General features: G+C 47.3%; 11 protein-coding genes across 11 annotated transcripts in view; 6 read left to right on the forward strand and 5 right to left on the reverse strand.

Moving 5' to 3' along the window:
• Window positions 1–742, reverse strand: part of FOXG_01223 (uncharacterized protein) — a gene marked incomplete at its 3' end in the record, with an annotated part of 1559 nt that extends 817 nt beyond the window's left edge. Inside the window, exons 1-2 of the mRNA XM_018378025.1 lie at window positions 224–742; window positions 15–171 (exon numbers count right to left, since the gene is read on the reverse strand). Coding sequence (XP_018233850.1) covers window positions 15–171; window positions 224–616 — 550 coding nt within the window. The 5' untranslated portion in view covers window positions 617–742. The remainder of the gene's footprint in view (window positions 1–14; window positions 172–223) is intronic.
• A 1186-nt stretch (window positions 743–1928) lies between these two features.
• On the reverse strand, window positions 1929–2971 carry FOXG_01224 (uncharacterized protein; the record flags this gene model as incomplete). The annotated part of the gene is made up of 4 exons (XM_018378026.1): window positions 1929–2191; window positions 2476–2479; window positions 2536–2790; window positions 2966–2971. The coding sequence occupies 4 exons, from the start codon at window positions 2969–2971 to the stop codon at window positions 1929–1931; spliced, it is 528 nt and encodes a 175-aa protein (XP_018233851.1).
• Window positions 2972–3355: 384 nt separating this feature from the next.
• FOXG_01225 (uncharacterized protein) lies at window positions 3356–5210 on the reverse strand. Its single transcript, XM_018378027.1, has 2 exons — window positions 4793–5210; window positions 3356–4742 (listed from the first exon to the last, which is right to left on the reverse strand). The coding sequence occupies exons 1-2, from the start codon at window positions 5162–5164 to the stop codon at window positions 3576–3578; spliced, it is 1539 nt and encodes a 512-aa protein (XP_018233852.1). The 5' UTR covers window positions 5165–5210; the 3' UTR covers window positions 3356–3575.
• Window positions 5211–6101: 891 nt separating this feature from the next.
• FOXG_01226 (uncharacterized protein) lies at window positions 6102–8527 on the forward strand (the record flags this gene model as incomplete). Its single annotated transcript, XM_018378028.1, has 2 exons — window positions 6102–6311; window positions 6365–8527. The coding sequence occupies 2 exons, from the start codon at window positions 6102–6104 to the stop codon at window positions 8363–8365; spliced, it is 2211 nt and encodes a 736-aa protein (XP_018233853.1). The 3' UTR covers window positions 8366–8527.
• FOXG_01227 (uncharacterized protein) lies at window positions 8417–9661 on the reverse strand. Its single transcript, XM_018378029.1, has 2 exons — window positions 9354–9661; window positions 8417–9239 (listed from the first exon to the last, which is right to left on the reverse strand). Exons 1-2 carry the CDS (start codon window positions 9423–9425, stop codon window positions 8589–8591), a joined length of 723 nt encoding a protein of 240 aa, XP_018233854.1. The 5' UTR covers window positions 9426–9661; the 3' UTR covers window positions 8417–8588.
• A 706-nt stretch (window positions 9662–10367) lies between these two features.
• On the forward strand, window positions 10368–11796 carry FOXG_01228 (uncharacterized protein). Its single transcript, XM_018378030.1, has 3 exons — window positions 10368–10923; window positions 10975–11044; window positions 11101–11796. The coding sequence occupies exons 1-3, from the start codon at window positions 10540–10542 to the stop codon at window positions 11544–11546; spliced, it is 900 nt and encodes a 299-aa protein (XP_018233855.1). The 5' UTR covers window positions 10368–10539; the 3' UTR covers window positions 11547–11796.
• A 39-nt stretch (window positions 11797–11835) lies between these two features.
• On the forward strand, window positions 11836–13172 carry FOXG_01229 (uncharacterized protein). The gene is made up of 4 exons (XM_018378031.1): window positions 11836–12118; window positions 12168–12254; window positions 12312–12467; window positions 12522–13172. The coding sequence occupies exons 1-4, from the start codon at window positions 12086–12088 to the stop codon at window positions 13047–13049; spliced, it is 804 nt and encodes a 267-aa protein (XP_018233856.1). The 5' UTR covers window positions 11836–12085; the 3' UTR covers window positions 13050–13172.
• A 635-nt stretch (window positions 13173–13807) lies between these two features.
• FOXG_01230 (uncharacterized protein) lies at window positions 13808–14657 on the forward strand. The gene has a single exon (XM_018378032.1). The coding sequence runs from the start codon at window positions 13869–13871 to the stop codon at window positions 14487–14489; it is 621 nt and encodes a 206-aa protein (XP_018233857.1). The 5' UTR covers window positions 13808–13868; the 3' UTR covers window positions 14490–14657.
• Window positions 14658–15201: 544 nt separating this feature from the next.
• Window positions 15202–15657, forward strand: FOXG_01231 (uncharacterized protein; the record flags this gene model as incomplete). The annotated part of the gene is made up of 1 exon (XM_018378033.1): window positions 15202–15657. The coding sequence occupies exon 1, from the start codon at window positions 15277–15279 to the stop codon at window positions 15655–15657; it is 381 nt and encodes a 126-aa protein (XP_018233858.1). The 5' UTR covers window positions 15202–15276.
• A 672-nt stretch (window positions 15658–16329) lies between these two features.
• Window positions 16330–16686, reverse strand: FOXG_18042 (uncharacterized protein; the record flags this gene model as incomplete). The annotated part of the gene is made up of 1 exon (XM_018398084.1): window positions 16330–16686. The coding sequence occupies one exon, from the start codon at window positions 16684–16686 to the stop codon at window positions 16330–16332; it is 357 nt and encodes a 118-aa protein (XP_018233859.1).
• Window positions 16687–18051: 1365 nt separating this feature from the next.
• FOXG_18043 (uncharacterized protein) lies at window positions 18052–18193 on the forward strand (the record flags this gene model as incomplete). The annotated part of the gene is made up of 2 exons (XM_018398085.1): window positions 18052–18060; window positions 18110–18193. The coding sequence occupies 2 exons, from the start codon at window positions 18052–18054 to the stop codon at window positions 18191–18193; spliced, it is 93 nt and encodes a 30-aa protein (XP_018233860.1).
• Window positions 18194–18495: the final 302 nt, after the last annotated feature.

Below are 18495 nucleotides of genomic sequence, written 5' to 3' on the forward strand. Positions count from 1 at the left end.
TTCTTGGTGTAGACCGTTGCAGTGGGTTGCTACAACGCTATGGATGAGTTGAAGATTGCAACCTGATTCGCAGCGACCGTTCTCCAGATGATCCATCATTCTTGAGTGAGTGAAAAACCGCTTCTCGCAACCGATGCAGCAAATGGGAGTTTTTGTATGGCTGCTTTTATGCTAGGAAGATCGGTCAGATCAGAATTTTACCTATCCAGAGAAAGGTACTCACTCTGTGCAGCTGCGACTCTGAGGGGAAGCCTTCATCGCATGCGTAACATATGAAGTTACAATGCCATTTGGAGGTGTGTCGTTCTATATCTGCACTGCTTTGAAAGGATCTGCGACATTCGCTGCAATGTGGGTTGGAGGCCGCCTTCGCTTCTGAGGTTGAGAGATCATGACTAGAACCCTGGGCGACTTGGGGTTCTGAGTTGGATTCTTCTTCGCCGCCTGATTCGCAAGATTGATATTCTTCTGAGTCTTCAGAGCCTGATTCCTCTGACCCAGATTCTTCCTCCTCGGAAATCTGCTCTTCCTTGGTATGCGTATCGACGACTATGCATTGATCGGCGGAGAAAGGTTCCCCCTCTTCAAGCTTGATGCGCTTGCACGCACGCTCCATTATTGAAGTGGATGAGGCAGCTGTAGTCTCAGCAGTTCAGTAGGTCTTGCTTGAGTACAACGGGAAGAAGATGGAGTTTGTGTGGAGACTAGCGACGTTTTCATGAGCGTTGCCAACAAATCAACGTTGCTTTTTCTAATGAGGATGTTCGCGAAAGCACTCGTTGATTGGGTTTCGGTTAACTGCTAATCACGGAATCGTCGGCGGGACAATAGCCAAACATTAATTCGACCAAGCTACCCTACAACCCGCAGAGATCCTTCTAGAAACCTTGATTGTGTCAAAGCCAAAATAATTCACAGTTTATTAGGAGACTCGTGATTTCAGGAGGTTGCTCAAACACATCGAAACCGTCCAAACCCTTGGTCTCTTTTGCACAAAACGAACTGATATACCTAACAGCCTCTGCTATGTTCGCAACTATCCCATCCCTTTCCCTAGCTCTTCTTGCGTAGCAGCCGCTCATGCCTTTGCTGCCAAAAAGCTCGCAATCAAACTTTGACTCCTATCAATTGTCTTTTCCCCCTTAGGCCTCGTATTTGCTACAGCGCATCTCGGTGGATATGTCTCAAATATAACCGATGCATGAGCTGTCACTGACTTTGTCCGAGGGCCTTCTGTTTTCACCGAAGGGTTGACCTCCTTTGGAGAAGCAACTCTGTCCAAAGGAGCTTCTGGGCTTGCTTAAGATTTATCTTTGGTAATGGCTGTTGGGATAGAAGTAACGGTTAGAAACTCTCTCTTCACGGGTGTCGCTGGAACCGTCGGCAAGACCGGTTGGCCATGTCGATTTCATGCTTCAAGATATAGAGTAGATGTGTCAGGCCCGCTGCTTCTTGCCAGTTCCTCAGGGCGCAGATTCTCAATTCCATGTGGCGGAATAGAAGAGACAGAGTCTCGAATTCGACGTCGCAACCTGGAAAAGTCATGTTCAGGCCAGGACCGGAAGCTTGGTCGTTTCCGTGATAGTACTTGGGCAGTACTTTAGCGAGGAACACGGAATTGAAGCCTGACTTGCATCGGTTTCCTTCAAGATGATACATCATCTGTGAGTACGAGATGCATCTGTGCTCGCATACTGGGCACTGAATTGGACTCACGCGATGCGATGATAAATGCTGGGAGGACAAACCAGGTTACTCATCGAGTTAGACGGCGGCGATTGAGGACTGACCTTCTTGAGACCTATGGACGCTTCAAACCCTATTTCACGCGCGAAACATAGGAATTTATCCCAATGCCATTTGGAGTTATGCGCCGCTTGCTCGCTGGCGTCATTGAAGACTATTCGACAGGGCATGCAGTGAAGCGTCTAGCATGCTGTGAGCAAGAACACTTGTTCTTCCACCATGGCAATCGTGCGGTTTATGTTCTGGGCCCCAGTAGCGCCAGACGCGTCTTGGCCATAGTCTGGAAATTGTCGGGGAGCATGGGCAGCGCTCTCAGAAGAGTCGGGACCAATTGGGTATTGATAATGTTGAACAGCAGTGTTCGGCACGCTGGTAGGCTGCTTCCAGACAGCGCCATAGGCGACTCGGTCGCAGGCCGCTGAGACTTTGGAAGCCCGACCTGTATCTAGACATAATTTTATAGTCGAGGTCAGAAACCTATTCTGCCCGGCGATGGTGATACAGCATTGCCAATTTGATAGACCTCATATTTGACCCCGATGAGCAAGTATCGGCCTCAAGATGAGACATCATGACGGAATCGGAGATGAATATCATGTCACATCCAAGGCATTTTATGCTCTTTGGTATGAGAATGTTAGTATTTTGGGCTAAACTAGGAAGATCACTGAACTACTATTGTACTAAGTGAGCATGCGCTGCTCGAAAAGCTCTAGCTGTATTGAATACTTTGCTGTATATGGCCGAAAAGCGAGTCATAATCAGAGATACTCGCGTCACAGCTCTCACTTCGACATGCTGCAGCAGAGCGCTCAACATGTTAAAATACGCTCCGCAGCTTTCGCAGTCAAAGTCATCGTCGTGGTCATGATTCCAGCGCCCATGGATCTCGTAGTAGTCCCAAACCCACCCTCTGATGGAATCTCTGTCGGAGCCCGACTCGCAAGTGTTCGCCTCAAGATGGAGCACCATGGCCGAATGAGAGATGAACATCCTTGAACATCCGAGGCATTCGACGGTTTTCGCGGCGTGGGTCTTGCGGTGCTATAAAAGGATAAGTATGAAGTGAGAGAGATAGGACAGTAGTCAGGAAGACCAACGTTGATTAGGTTTGATCGCGATTTGAAGAATCGGCCGCAGGTTCGGCATTTATCATGAACATCCACATCATGATCCAGAAGATCGTAATCGTTAGAGAAGTATTCATCACATGGAATACAAGCATGGTGGTCTTTTATCAGATGATTCTTCAGATCATCCTCTGAACTGAAGTCGGGCTCCCGATAGCAGTGAGTACATATATTATGTCGTGTAGAGTTCTCGATGTGCTGTTCCTTTGCACGTTCATGAGGAAAGTGTCTTTCACAACGCCCACAATATGTTCGAGGGTGCACGGCTCCGATGTGTTGGTGCAGGGAATTCTCTAGGCGGAAATGCCTGTCGCAAGGAGGACAATAAGGCATTTTCGACTTCGCTAGGTTGATGCCATAATCTTAGGGCTAGAAATGGGATCTGAAGAATGGACTAGACTTGAATTAAGTCTTGCAATAGAGAGAGAGAGAGAGAGAGGGGACTGGTGGGATGATAAGAACATGAGTGATTCAATGTTTGTGGTTGAAGGTAATGTGGTTTAGGGGAATATTAAGCTTTGATTGGACCCGCAAGGACTGCGTTTGTCAAACAGCAAACGGTTTTTTGAAACCTGTACTACCTTGTTGATTAGTTTTTGTTATTCAGAACACTTGTGTAACTGTCTGCCTAGCAATGTATCCATGTAAGCTGGCCAATGATATCAAGCCCTAACATTAAGTAAACCGTAAGGTGCCATTTCACAGAGGAACATCACCGGAGCATCGTCCCTTGACAAGACTAGCATCCTTCCCTGTCAACCCATCAAAATACTTCAACAGTGTCTTCACAGGCACCATCTCCATCCTGCCCAGATCCGGATGCGAAGACGTCAACGTCTTTCCACTCCAAAGAACTCTAACAAAGTACTCCTCCTTCTTCTTATACAGCTCAAAAACAACCTCACTCCCCATACCAGGCCAGACCATCACATCGATCTGAAGAATACTCAACAATCGACTGATAGAACCATCGTGGGCAAAGTTGTGCAAGTATAACAGATCTTGTTTGCCGGCTATGACGGCGCGGAAGTGGCTTGCTAGCTCGGCTATCCATACACCCCATGATGTAGCGGATGCAGCCAGGGATTCGGGTGCGTCGCGGTACATTTGGGAGTATTCCCATTGGCCGAGACGGTAGACTGTGTCAGCAAGCTTTTGGTCAACGCATGTTGTTGAGTTCTTTCCGTTGACTAATTTACAGGGGAAGGGCTTCTTGTGGCATTGGCGGGCGGAGAGGTTATCGTAGTAGTGATCGAAGCTCTCATGGAACCCAACATCATTAGATGGTACACCAGAGATGTCGTCGAGCGTCTTGTAAAGATCCTTTGTCTTGTCAAGATGCTTTTGCCACTCTTTGTTAGAAGAAGACTTGATAGCGCTAGTCAACTGGCTTCCAACACTGCACTTGTACTGCGGCTCCAGACTATCCACGCCAGCTTGTTGGATAAGCAACGGGACAGATTCTGTGGTCTGATACATGCCGTTAATGAACATACCAGCAACCTGACTCGTAATCTGGTTATTGGTAACTCTGAACATGACTTTACTCCGCCAATCTTCCTTGCGGCCTGGGATGAATTTCAAAAGATCGTGGTAGACTTCGTAGAGGTCTTTTCCGTGGACCCAAGAATCATCGAGACCTTCGGCTGTGATTTGAGGAAATTGGCAGGATCCGATCCATCCGGAAGGGATGAAGGGGTTGATTTCGGAGGTGAATCCTTTCCAGTAACCTTGGGCGTTGGGTTTGGGAGATTCAGTAAATTGGCGGCCGAAATAGTAGAGGCCTTGATTATCGCAGTTCCACTGGTATGGCTCAACTGGGAAAGCGTTTGCTGCGTATGGAGTACGCTTGTGATGTCTTTGAATCTGATGAAAGTCAGTCACCTTATCATATCTGAGCATAGAACACTACTGACCACTTCGACATATTGCAACTCATATTCCTTGGAAGCCTTCTTGTACTCCCTCTTCCTCGCATGAGGCATGTTACACCAATTATACGTGCCATACTTGTCATCCGACGTGTGCGACGAGTCATAAATAAACCCCCAAGTACCCTTCCCATCCAACACCTTATCAAGATCATTAACCTGACTAGAGCTCGGAGGAAACCACTTCATATTTGGGTCATTTCCCAATACCGGCGCTGCCGCAAGGAGGCCGAGTAGCGAGCTTTTAGGTAAGGACGCCATATCTGCGTATTGTCTCAAAACGAAGAAGGTGCCGAAGGAGAAGACTGCTGTAAGGACGAGTAGTCTCCCTCTGCAGCGGAACCAGGAAAGCGTCATTATATATACTGAAGGGGGAAGGTAGTTAGTTGATGGAGGATGGTTGTGTGGTTGGAAATTACGCGGTTTAATTGGAGCGCACGTGGAGACGCCATTGGTTGAGACAGGGCTCTGAACTGGGTCTAGTGTTGCGGAGATCATGGGATGATAGGCATGTTTAGCCAGAACTGAGGACGTATCTTGGAACGTGAGTCGAGGATAAAACCTCACGGTATCTTCTACTTATGGACTTTTCCATTGACAGTTACACCGGCCGTTGGGGTGACAGCTGTGACACCCGTTTCTGGACCGTCGGAAGCTTATCTTGAAGCGTTACTCATTGAGAACACCGACAGTCATGACTGATGGATATGATGATTCTCGGCACGAAGTTGTCATTTTAAGGATATGAATGAAATATCTATATCGCTGGTAAGGAACGTGATGAGTCTGGTTACGATACAAGTCTGCCAGTTAAGACCAGAAGACTTATCTCCACCGCCAAATAAAAATTAGACGGAAAGATTAAAGTCAGCGGGTGGGTGTCCCTCAGGCTTAAATTTAGGAGATTGGGGCGGCTATTCAGCGTTCATCTTTAGTGGTGCTGTGCCGCTGCAGGCCCCGCGATTAACTTAAGCTCTGTACCTGCGCCTGCGGCCCGACAGATCTTGGCAACAGTCGAGAAGAGAGTATGAGCCAATGTACAGCCTTCATTCGTTATGTCAATATTAAAAGAGACAATACAATACAGATGTCGACAACGCGGAAGAATGAAATCATTTGTGAAACAACACTTTCATCGTCCTCATTCGCTCAAGTGAAGGAAGCACAATTACGTCACAGCTGAGGAGATCGCCAGGGAGTAAGCCGTGAGATTCAATGCATCTCCAACAATTTATCATCTTTCACCCATTTTTACCTGACAGAGACTCAATCACCTTTATGTTCCTCAACTAACATGGATATACCATTTGAAGCTCGAATTCCTCGCGATCCCAAGTTCAGAGCCGAAAACAGCACCGACGCTTTCGTAGCCCTGGCGAAATGGGCAGTGGATTACTCAACAGCTGAGGGGGTCAAAGCAGGCTACAAAGCAGCCTTCCAGTCCGGTCAAGAAAGATTATCTGGCTTCTTTTCAAACCTTCAAGGATCATCTAGCAAAATGCCGGTAAGGGATTGCATTCTCGTCTTAAGATTGCGGTGAAGTTGAACCTGAGATAGGACTTACCAACAGAGATGTTGGTTCACTCGCCCCTTGAAGACACAAAGGGAATACGCCTTGTTCAGGTGGAGATCGATAACTCTCTCCTTTCTCTGACTATGAACACTTACTCCGCATCCGAGATACCGCCTTATGTCTGCCTCTCTTACGTCTGGGTCGACTTCGGACCGATGTGGAATCGCGGTCGCGACTTTCGCGAGACTGAGCTTGAGGTTCCTCACTTCAGCCATGCCGATACAGTCGATATAGCGATTAACAACAAACGGTTTCCTATCGGAGCCAACTTGCACGCTGCCCTACTTGGCTTACACAAATACCTCAACGGCAGACCTATCTGGACTGACGCTGTGTGTATCAATCAGGAAAACCCGGATGAGAAGACTGTTCAGGTAGCTCGCATGGATGAGATATACAGTGCAGCTGAAAAAGTCTTTATCTGGCTTGGTAGAAAGCATACGGAACGAACAGCAGCGATGAGCATTCTTAAAGCGTGGCCAGCATTCCCAGAAGACCCAAAAAATGCCGATATCCAGTTCCATGGGAAGAAGTACACAACCGCAAAAGCATTTTTCGATGCAACCTCGACGGGGTCAGAACTTATTTCATGGCTCAGTCTCCTCAGGATCGTCACGGAGAGTTGGTGGAGTCGAGTTTGGACTGTTCAGGAGTTCATCCTCGCAAAGGAATACGCTTTCTATTACAATGGCGAGGAAGTCCCGGCGTCAGAGTTGAAGAAGGCGATGGATTGGACGTACTTCGTTGCGAGTCACTTGTCGCCCAAGATGGTACCTCATTGGGTTACCTTTCAGCCGTCGATGTTCGATTTGAAGAGGAGTGCCGCCAAACTTCATCTTCTTGATGTGACGATGCTTGGAGCGACTAGGATGGCTGGTGATCCGCATGACAAGGTCTGGGCATTTCTCGGTATAACTGACCCAGCAACGCTTGGCCAGACAACTCTCAAACCAGATTACAGCAATCGAAACATGGGCGACTTCTACCTCGACATAGCGCAGCGTCTCATCGACGGTGGCGCGGGTCTTCTCGTCCTATCTTTGGTCAACCATCCTCTTCCTCGGGAGTCTTACAAATTCACATCGTCCAAGCCAATCGGCAACAGGTTACTAGACAGGTACAAGGCGAAGAAGCGATTTCCTTCAAAGAAACCTGATTGGGCACCGCTGGAAGAAGATATCTTTGACGATGCTCTCCAGCCAGACTGGTCTGGGAAGGGAGTTGGCTACCCAAGTTGGGTCCCGAAGATGGCGAGCGCCGTTGCGACTGAGCCACTGTTCCTGAAGGAGATGAAGGCTCAAAAGGCTCGGGGTAGACCGCTGTATGATCACAGTTGGCGAGTCTTCCACGCTGCATCTAGTGTAAAGAGCGATTATTCGTTGTCCGCAAACGGAAGAACACTATCCGTGAGCGCTCATGTCTTGGACAGAATTACTAAGATTGCTCCTTTACCCAGGAAAAAAGAAGAAGAGAAGGCGTTCTACAAGAGCCTTCGGTCATGGTACTCGGGGAGGGTTCGCCTCGCCGACATAGCCTATCCACCCCAACCTTCAACAGCAGTCCCTGAGGCGCTCTGGCGAACACTTTTGACGAACATCTGGCTCACCAGTCATCCTGCTCCTGATGCTTGCAGCGACCATTTTGCAAACTATCTTGCTCGCATCTCAGACTCTGCTTCTGAGGCTAACCATGATCTTCGGTGTCAAAACAAAACTGATCCACAGGAGGGAGATATCTTTGCAATTGCGGTGGATGATGCTGGAGCTGAGCGGGTGCTTTTCGTGACGGACAAGGGATACCTGGGCTTGGGGCCGGCGAGAACGGAAGTTGGCGATGTTGTGAGCTTGATTGCTGGGACGCATATCCCGTTCGTGCTGCGCAAGGGGGCTCAGGGGTGGATCTTGGTTGGGGAGACCTATGTACATGGTGTGATATATGGCGAGCTCGCCCAGAAGGTGGACTTCAAGAAGATTGAGATAGTTTGAAAGGATGCTCCGTACTGGATGATCTCTGAAGAGAAACACAGAGTCACATATCTGGGACTGATGTAGGAAAGTGTCAAGCTATCCCGTCGAAGTTGATAGCATGAAGTCACAGCAATACGGTTAAGTACAGTGCTTTGAAAGTCAATACCCAGTGTCTTGTCCATTATGCTACCCCATATTTACACAAAACTAGTATCCAAAAATCAACATACCGGAAACTAACTCACTGCCCTTGCACCTTTTGCTTTCCAGTCTTAGTCTGCTGAGGCGGCCGAGTCCTCCTAACCTGTTTATACCGCTTCTCATAGGTCGTGAGATCTTCACTATCCTCATCTCTCGGGGGCCAAGTTGTCACACGATGAGGGTCAGCAGCATCATCCACAAACCGACGGATATACTGTCTTCCTTCACGATCCAGCGGCTCCATCTGCGCCCTCTGAAAAGCCGATATATTCCCTTGAGGATGATACATAACACCAGCAACACCATGAGACTGGCCGGTGTTCTTATCAACAGCGACAACCCCTCGGAAGGGGCCAGGGGTGTTAAGTTCGTTCTGAACAACCCGCCCTCTATCGCGAGGATCAGTGGGTCTTTCCTCTCGTCTCTTGACCTTCATGAAAGGCGCGGCTTTCTTGTTGAGGTCCATGCGGCAGTTGACAGGGACTTCATACAGAGGTGTTTCGCTGGGACGGTTTCTCTGTTCGAACCTTTGAAAGATAGTGCCGTTTGGAGCGGTACTGGTACTTTCTTGGTTCGTGTACATATGAGGGTAAGGACCGTTGGTGCTGTCGTCGTTTGGGTCAATTGGGACTTGACGGACTTGTTCTTCTACAACTGTAGCGGGAATGCTGCCGCGAGGAGTGTAGTATTGCTGCAGATAGGTGGTCATTATAGGAAACGGTGTTGGAGTGGATGATGTAGTGCGGGCTCAAAGACAAAGAAGGAATTGGACAGAAATGCGGTAGGCAAAAGAAGGGTTACATACCATTTTGCTCATGTCCTCATCAGTGCTACGTCTCGGCTCCTTCTTACTCCCAAGTCCAAAGAAGCGACTCATGATGACAATTATACTTCAGCAACGGGGTATTGTAGAAGGGTGATAGAAAATACGAATGAGAAGCCGAAAGGGAAGGATGATGACAAGAGAATCGAAAAATAAGAGAATGCAAAGACTTCTTGGATAGAAACAAGTGGCCAATCGACCGGCGATGGCTTTGCAGAGTTGTGTGGTGAGCGAAGGTTTGAAGAGCTGCTTAGCTCTGAAGATGGAGGCCGCCTGTTTATATAACTACATACTGAAGCAATCTTAGATAGGAAAGACCTTGACGTTGTTGGCCCAAGGAAGAGACCATTATCTGGTGATTATTCGGCTTAGCGAGGCATAATTTTGGAAATGTAAAACCAACATGCATAACACCTGAGACACAGAGAGACCCAATGTCAGGACCCATGTTGATTTATCCCCTGCTAATACCCTGGAGGGTTCCTGTGAGCGCTTCTACTATGAATGTGATAGGTTTACGCGGCTGCGAACTGTTTGCGCGCTTAAACTTGACATGGAGATCATTTTCACATGTGATTTCTCAACACCTCTCGATTGCCTAGAAGAATTAAACGAGCTCAATTGCTATCGACTCAAGTCACAGATATAGAAAACCCCAGTTAAATAGACACCTATTACGATTTAGTTGATGATTAGGCACGACAACTGCAGTGACTCTTCTCACTACAATAACTGAGGATGGGTGAATTTTGAGGATTTGCAATACTATATCAAGAATAAATTGCAACACCGCTTACCTCTTGGTTCGTTCAATCTTATGATATGATCTTATTCCCGCAAAAGTTCTTCACTATGATCTGCCAAGATACCGAATGAGCCCTGTCATTGTTTCAGTTGAGAATTACCGCGCGTTTGCAGTGCTAGGATTGTGATTGGGCGATGGTAAGGCGCAGCAAACCCCAGCGGCTAACCAAAAGACCGCAATGAGACCTACCACTTAGCCTCACAAACTGCCTTGCGTGTTTGCCCATATTATTGAGGAAGAAATTCTTCGTTGCTATCTATTCTCTGCCATATTATCTCATTTTTACTACCTTTGTCGCACCAGAAGGTTAATCATCTCTCAATCCGTTAGCCCCTCATTCACATTTGTTCGCGACAGCTCATCATGACCGAGCAACAAGAATCCTCCGATAGCCCCAGGTGGCTCAAGTACATCGAAGAAATGATAGATGAGGAGGAAGATGAAGTTGACTCAGAAGCCATCTACTATGAAATCGTTCGCGACTTGCTCCTCTCAGAGCAGGATCTAGACAAAGCTGTCTCAGAAGCCATTCAAAGGTTTTACGACCATTACGTCGCTGGATTTTCTGAAGAGGACCTTGGCGGAAGAGAGCCCCCAGAATATGATGCTGGCGGATATCTCAACAGTATCGCGGTGATTGTGTTCGAATTAGTCGCCAAAATCCCTTTCACAGATCCAAAGCAAGACATGCTCTCCAAATTCTTGATTGGTATTGCAAAGAACGCTGCGGATAGCTTTGATGAGAAGGTATGATACACAAAGTCTACACCTGACCTGTATAGACTGACCGATGTGTAGAATCCTCGCTTTGTCTGTTGGAGCTGGGGAATTCAAGCAGCCGCAGTAGAGAGATGGAATGCATGTCACAGTATGCGATTGCCATACTCCACTTCCAATATGTTCATAAGCTAACACCCCACGAAGTCGATGCAGGACGCTTGGATCGAGAAGGACCAGCTGTAGATGGAGCCATAGACATATGGCTCAGCACAACGGCTCTTATCGCCAAACTATTTCAAGCAGATCTCCTTGGCGCGTACGGCCCCCTCTGGCTAACCCACGACTTCATAAGAGCCTTTCAGACACATACCGACGGCGACTACACAAAGCATCCTGTCAGACAAGCACAGATTCTTGCTGTTGCGAACTACATTCTCCTGGCGGGTGAAGCGTTTGCACAGGATGCAAAGATATCTTCACCAGAAAGGAGATATGACTTGGATGCGGAGAATTGGAAGCTATGGGCTGCGAAACTCAAAGAGATTTCTGATACAGTGAATGAGGACGTGAGATGGGATTTTAAGGGGAAGACTCAGAAGGCATACGAGAAGATGGTTGAGCTGTATCCTGAGGCCTTTTCATCGGATTAGTATATTTGGAGAAGGGCGGTCACGCCAAGCGACAGCCTAGATTTATAGATTTCTTTCATCCTTTGTTTCAAGAAATTCTCGATGATAGCTCACGCTTGGAGGCAGTTTCCACCATCTGATGCGCCCGTCTGCAGAAGAATGCCCGTTGTTGAGTTACCCCGCTTCTATGACATCTCGACATCATGAGTTCCATCACTAAGGCTGCACAAGCGGACGCCGTGAAAAAGGAGAAGAGAAACTAAAAGAAAAGGGTTTTCCTATTACGAAAATATTGAAGCCTATCGAATCTACTCTAGCGTGGCTGCGGATTTTAAACATGGTGGTTTCCGAGTACTCGGGTCCTATACGAGTTGGGACTATCCTCCATTAGTCATCGTCGACGTCACTATGGACCTTGTTTTGACTACAACATGAATGAAAGAAATGTTGATTTATCAGCTAGGTACAGGCCCTTAAATTAAAAGCCATAAATACCGCAGTGCATTCCTCTCTTGACTCTTTGCAGCAGCTGAGCTCTCACTATCAAAACGGAGGATAAAATGGAGGCCTTGAAGGGACAAACCGCTTTTATCGTTTGTAACCATCTACCATTGGTCTGGGAGATGCTAACTATGCCAATAGACTGGAGCCTCTATGGGCATTGGCGAAGCCATTGCGTTGGCTTTGGCCGAGCATGGCGTGAACATTGCTCTGGTATCTCGAAGCAAGGTGCGGAGCGAACAAACAAAACCCTAGGCCATTCACTGATGAATGTTTTCGATGTAGGATAAGCTTGAAGCGGTGCGAGACAAGATCACATCCAAATTCTCTGAGATCAAGGTCGGAGTCTACCCTGTCGACATTCAGAATCAACCAGACATTGAAAAGGCAGTCAAGACAGCCATATCTGAGCTTGGTCAAGTTGACATCCTTATTAATAATGTGGGTGAAAGATATCTGCTTCCCGGTGATTTCTCAGTGCTAACGATATCTCAGGCCGGGCTTGCACTTGGCGCGCCGGGACGCTTTTGGGAAATCCCCATCGATCAAGTCGCCCAGATGTCAAACACCAACATCAACGGCGTCATGTTCACTACCCACGCAGTTCTGAATCACTCAATGTGGGAACGAAAGAAAGGAACCATCATAAACGTCTCATCCGTCACAGGTCTCGAGTGTCCACCATTTAACGGCGAAGCAGTTTATCATGCATCAAAAGCCTTCCTCGAGGGCTTCTCCAACAGTCTTCGAATGGAAACTGCCGGATCAGATATCAGGGTTTTAGTTCTTCGGCCAGGTGTTGTCCAGACGCATTTCCACCTTCAAAGGGTACAGTATGACCAGAGTGCTATGGATGAATTTGTTGAAGGATATGAGCCTCTAGTCGCAGAGGATTTAGCGCAGTCGGTTTTATACATGTTGAGCCTACCGCCTCGGGTCTCTATTAAGGCTCTGGATTGCGTTCCTACGGCGCAGAGGGCGCTGACAAACTTTGATCGGGAGTGGAACTCACGTCGTGAATAGCTGTAATGATAGAGCTTGAGCTACCAAGAAAGAAACAGGTTCGGTTTGAAAGGGTTCACTGTATGACACTACCTTCATCCTTAATGACTGATATCTCTAGTTATATAATCTACTTTCTGCATATAGTAGTGCCTCTAGTTGTGTCAACAAAATATTCCTTTTCCTGTCGATTTCGTCTTCTTGTTGTAGAGGTGATACTTCTCAAAATGGCACCTTTTGCAACAGGATCCCTCTCTGTCCATCTCCCCACCGCATCTTGTACATAGACCCTTCTCACGTCGTCTATAGTAGGCGACCTGGTTCGAAGCAACTTTCTTCTTGTAGCAACGGCCGCACCTGTACTTGTCAGAGGGTACGCCACAGTCGGCGCATAGCTTGGTTGTCTCATCGTACAAAGAACCTTGTTATTTGTCTGTAATTGTTCATTTGTTGTGTTTCTTTTCAACAAAGGCCGCCACTCTAGATGCTTTCCACACTAAGTCATCATCAAAGATCACTCTCATGTTTCCAACAGAGCGATCCAATCCCCCTGCCTGATGCGGGAATCATGCAAAGAGAATAGCCTGTCTGCAGGATAAAGTCTCATCCTGTGACAGGGCATGATATTTTGAGTACGTAAGACTACACCGTAATGGAAACAGCTAAGCCTTGTTAAGTTAGGCTTTTGGTCTGTCAGATTAAGGGGACATTCAACCTACATGGGTTCTCGCTTTCAGCTTAAAGCGACGCTTGGATCACGACGACATGCCACCAATCCCTTTCTACTCCTACACACCAACATTTAGATCCCTATATACAATTATCCTCCTCAAATCCAAAATGGCCCCTTCCTGGCTTGAAAAGTTCATTGTTCGTGGGGACGCAACTCCTGACCCCCGACGCAGCGCAGAAAAGCCCGCGCTGGAGATGCACTACACCGCTCTTATCGGACACCGCCGAATCTTGGGTGTCAATGGCGACAAAACACCTCGTTACGAAGTCGAACGACGAGCTGTTCTGGAAATCTGGGGAGATAAATGCTACGTCAAGTCTCTGCGTCAGAATGCGGAGGTCGCTATGATCGACTTTCACAGCATCCCTCCCAAGACGGAGGTCACCTTCTCACAGCAGAGTCGCACCATCACTATGAAGGGGGCTGATGGAAAGTACACTGCGGGTGGCGGTCTTGGCGAGTTACACTGGAAGCCAACGGGAATGGTTGCTTACGGCAAAGCTTCATGGGAGTTGAGGGACAAGACGAGTCTTGTGATGTCAGTGACGATTGATGATCAACAGATCAATGGAATGATTTGTCTCTGGAAGGATGGCCTCACTCAAGAAGTGGAAGAGGAGCTGATCATGGTCGGAACCTCCAAGATTGAGGAGTATCGGAGGTTGATGAGGAACTCAAAGGTAGCTGCAGTGGGTGCCGTCTCAAATGCGTTTTGGCTAGCAGTCTAAAAGCACTCGCCAAAAGGACCGGCTTTGAGAGTTTGATTATAATAGAACTTTGGTCCAGCTTGGCGTGGGGCTGTGGCTGTAACAGATCCAAGCAACCTAGGACTCTCTCTAAGAATAGATCTTTGCGTTTTCGTGCAGGACTTGCATGTCCAAAGTGGAAGTATCAAAACGTATTTGTCACATGACTAAGGTGCGCGATGCAAGCATCAGCTATCAGGTCTATCAACTCAAAATAACACTCTTATAAACACAGTTCAGGCAGCATACCAACTGCCCACATAATTGCCCAAGATAAGCTTAAATTTGCCACATAAGACTATGAGAGCATAGCTGACGGCAGTTGTGGTGTGAAAGTGACTCCAACTAATTTCTCCGCGCTTTCCGACGGAGGCACGTCACTATTAATAGTTGACGGCAGAAATGTAAAACAACTGGCTCCGAATTGACTCACAGCGCTTTTACACGGAGATGTGTGGCTATGAAAACCCTGAATTGATTTATTGCACATGGAAAGCCCTAGCCCGTTTCTCGCCGTCGGGGGACGGAATCTGGTAACTATTCATAGGTTTTGGTGAGATACCGACATGGTTTGATGAGATATTGCTTCTGAATAAGGTCAAAATATTAACAGAATTACTTTCAAAGGATTATCCTGACGGAAGCATAAATAGTCGAGGGACTGCCCGGTTAGTTGAGAGAAACTCATCATCACAAAGAATCAACAATCAAAGCATCTCATCAAGAATAAGAATCAAGTCCATAATCTCAGCAGCCCAGCACAATCAAAATGCATCTCTCCTCTCTCATCCCCATCATCACCCTCAGCCTCGGTGCTGCCAACGCCATGGCCATTGAAGAGGAAGGCACCCTCGAAGCACGCACTGATCAGTGCAACCCCGGCATTAATCTCATCAAGCTCAAGATCAAGCCCGGCAAGTACTTCACTGGCGTTGGAAAACCAGGCAAATGCTACAATCTGCCCGCAAACATCAAGTACTTTGATGTCTACTCTGACGACACCAAGTCCCTTGTCAGCTGCTTCGACTGCAAGGTGTACACTGAGGCCAACTGCAAGGGAAGTTACGTCAGTATTGAGGGGGCGGACAACTTTGCTTTCAAGACTACGAAGAAGCCTCACTACAAGAGCTGGAGGTGCGGTCCTCCTTAGGGGAGACGGAGTGATTGGCACATGATGGATGGTTCTGTGGGGAAGGGGTCTTAGGGGATGAGGATACTGGTACCAGGACGTTCATTTAGTTTGACACCTCGGAGTTAGCTATGTCATACAACGATTTGGGGAGCGTAAGCAGATTTAGGTCAAGAACGGGGGATATATCGTGATGTAAACATTCTCTTACAGTATAGGCATATGTCTTATTCACTACCTCACTCTTTCACATTAGTTTGGGAATCTTTTATTCTCATCAGTTATTAATACGTTGGAAGCTCAGATAGCTAACTCGTCAGGTCTTGCAACACCGTGATGAACTTCATATGGGCAGGTCAAAGACCTTGCTAATGGCTCTTCTGAGGAATGGTTGTATATTGAGTGGCTTCTAAAGGCTAATGAATCCTTCCTCGTATTCGTCGGCTCTTCGGATGCCACTGATTTGAGGCCACACGAAGCAAATGCGCATTCCCCCGATGTTGACATGTCGCCTAATTCTCTGAAGTATCATTGCTCTCTTTTCTTCTCCGATGTCTCTCCCTTTGCTTTGCAGACCTTGCAGTATTTGACTCCCTGCATGTGGCACAGAATGTCCCACCAGCGCCCTGCATGCGACAACTCTGACACCGCCCTTCTCCCTTAAGCCGTTCTCTAATTTTCCTGCTTGATTGGTTAGTTGAAGCTGGATTTCATTCGGATTTGAAGGTTCCTCTTTGCTGACTTGGTTAATTCATTCGACCTTTTCAGGTGTTCCTCACACGACTTCAGACCACGAGCCGCTGGTCTCCTGCAGCCTGAAATACGACATTCTGGGACTCCCTGGTCACTTCCAGTATTCTGTGCCTCCGAACTCTCTGCTTGTGATGGTTCAGGATCAGGTACATTTTCGACAGGCTCCTCGGCTGCGACGTTGGGGTCGGGGTCTGTCGAGGTTTCCGTGTCGTTATTTCTCTGTAAACTTTTGATGTACTCCTTGGATACCTCATTGGGGTCCGGGTCTCCCGGGTTTTCCAAATCGCTGATATTCATTCTGGTGACAGTTGAGATGAGTGTTGAATGCTGTTGATGGTTTGTACTGTTGAGCTGAGTGATGATAATGTCTTTTTGGGAGTTTTTTTTGAGCGAAGAAATTTGACTTCGTTGCTTTTACTTCCTGTCTGTGACTGCTCTGATTTTCGAACCTCTGAGCAGGTGCAGTGAAGCGTGCGATGTAAGCATCAGCTGCCATGTCTGGCAACTCAAGACAACAATATCATCTGAGCAGGTGCATCCGATTCAATTACAGCCTACCTATGAATGGCTGCTTCTAACGTATGTATGAACCAAGATTCACACAACCTCACCCGTCGCGGTAGACATTACAGGCTTTCATTACCTGTATATGATGCCTGATGAAACTTCGAAGGCTGAGTCTGTGTGTCGAAGACTGAATCTGATCGTCGAAGGACTTGTTAGCATTGACATAAACTCGGCATGAACTCCTCTCTCCCTAACTAGACATTCATTGCGCAAGTTCGGGGTTTCGATCACTCACGGTCAAGTGAGCTTAACTCCGTTTCAGTCGCCAAGTCACAAAGCAGTCTGTGACGCGGGTTTCATGGCAATTACTAGTAGGTATATAACAGGCGTTACTGCTAACAGAGCGAGGCCCATTTCCGCGACCGCAACCGTTCGTAAGTCTCCCTGGTCATTACCAAGCATTACCTTAAGATAAGACCTGGGAAATTTCTAGACTCTTATCTGTACCGACCTCATTCTCGTCTTCTTTTTGCGCGGTCTATCCCTGCTATTGCCCACTTTACAACTCAGTATCGGATGCTACGAACCTCTGTATCCTCAAAACAAATATCAATAAAGTCGAGTCACCCTACCTCCTTTTCCGTATGCCTCCCTCTTCTGTATCAGATCTGTTGCTGCACTCAAGCCCTTGCTTGCTGTATGTATTGCATCTGATAGTTAGGGTAACATATAGTAACAACTTTCTATCGCCCGTCAACATATTGACATTGAGGGTCGTTATTGCCCGTGGTGGCCCGTTGACTTAGTGTTGATTGTTTCTTGATTGCGCATCGAGAACACATGTCCAGTTGCCGCTGACACTTGGTGTAACACGGAGCTCTCATCTGATAGAACCTAGTCAGTCTTTCAGCACCTAATCGGCACAAACCAAACCTAGCTCATTTATTCACTATCACTCGACAATCATAAATACGAACTTCATTTCATCTCATATTATCTTTCACTTATCTGGCAACTCCAGGCCATATTATAATAATCCAACTTGTAGATATCTCAATCGGCACATATACCTCGAAGATCTACCACCCCAACATCACCCAACTCTCAGTTTTACATACTTACTACTCACCCTCTACAAATATATACTACACCAACATGCCTCCGGTAAGAAGGACTGTCCGCATCCTGGATTAATTTCTCACATCAGGAACAGCAGATGCACCCTCTTATGCCAGATGACCCTGAGTATCACGCACATAAGGACCGCTCAAATGGCGTTTTGCAGGTGTACAACTGACCTTGTCTGGAGGTGAACTACTTCAGCGATTATTGGAGACACCCCAACAAGACAGTTGTCGTCCGAAGAGTCTTCGCTATCCGCCAACATGAGTTGTATGCCTCACACAGATGGAGAAGATATAGCCGGTATAACTCAAGGTCCCGCTTCCGATGTAGGCAGTTATATCACGGCACGACTCTGGCCTGTAATGCTGGTAAAGAAAGGGGTGGTGGTAGGCTGCAGTGGTGCATCATGCCAAACTGCAGTTTCTGTGGAATTCTAAGGAATTCTTTCAGACTCAGTAAGTCAGGTAAGCAACA

Source organism: Fusarium oxysporum, chromosome 1 (genome assembly GCF_000149955.1).
Source record: "Fusarium oxysporum f. sp. lycopersici 4287 chromosome 1, whole genome shotgun sequence".
Lineage (NCBI taxonomy): Eukaryota > Fungi > Ascomycota > Sordariomycetes > Hypocreales > Nectriaceae > Fusarium > Fusarium oxysporum.

Bases quoted from the DNA above. Each gene is read 5' to 3' on its own strand.
- FOXG_01225 (XM_018378027.1), bottom strand. From the start codon at position 5,164: ATGACGCTTTCCTGGTTCCGCTGCAGAGGGAGACTACTCGTCCTTACA. The intron at 4,743-4,792 runs GTCAGTAGTGTT...GACTTTCATCAG, and splicing joins AGTTGCAATATGTCGAAGTG to ATTCAAAGACATCACAAGCG.
- FOXG_01227 (XM_018378029.1), bottom strand. From the start codon at position 9,425: ATGAGTCGCTTCTTTGGACTTGGGAGTAAGAAGGAGCCGAGACGTAGC. The intron at 9,240-9,353 runs GTATGTAACCCT...ACCTATCTGCAG, and splicing joins ATGAGGACATGAGCAAAATG to CAATACTACACTCCTCGCGG.
- FOXG_01228 (XM_018378030.1), top strand. From the start codon at position 10,540: ATGACCGAGCAACAAGAATCCTCCGATAGCCCCAGGTGGCTCAAGTAC. The intron at 10,924-10,974 runs GTATGATACACA...ACCGATGTGTAG, and splicing joins CGGATAGCTTTGATGAGAAG to AATCCTCGCTTTGTCTGTTG. The intron at 11,045-11,100 runs GTATGCGATTGC...CACCCCACGAAG, and splicing joins GAGATGGAATGCATGTCACA to TCGATGCAGGACGCTTGGAT.
- FOXG_01229 (XM_018378031.1), top strand. From the start codon at position 12,086: ATGGAGGCCTTGAAGGGACAAACCGCTTTTATC. The intron at 12,255-12,311 runs GTGCGGAGCGAA...TTTTCGATGTAG, and splicing joins CTCTGGTATCTCGAAGCAAG to GATAAGCTTGAAGCGGTGCG. The intron at 12,468-12,521 runs GTGGGTGAAAGA...ACGATATCTCAG, and splicing joins TTGACATCCTTATTAATAAT to GCCGGGCTTGCACTTGGCGC.
- FOXG_01230 (XM_018378032.1), top strand. From the start codon at position 13,869: ATGGCCCCTTCCTGGCTTGAAAAGTTCATTGTTCGTGGGGACGCAACT.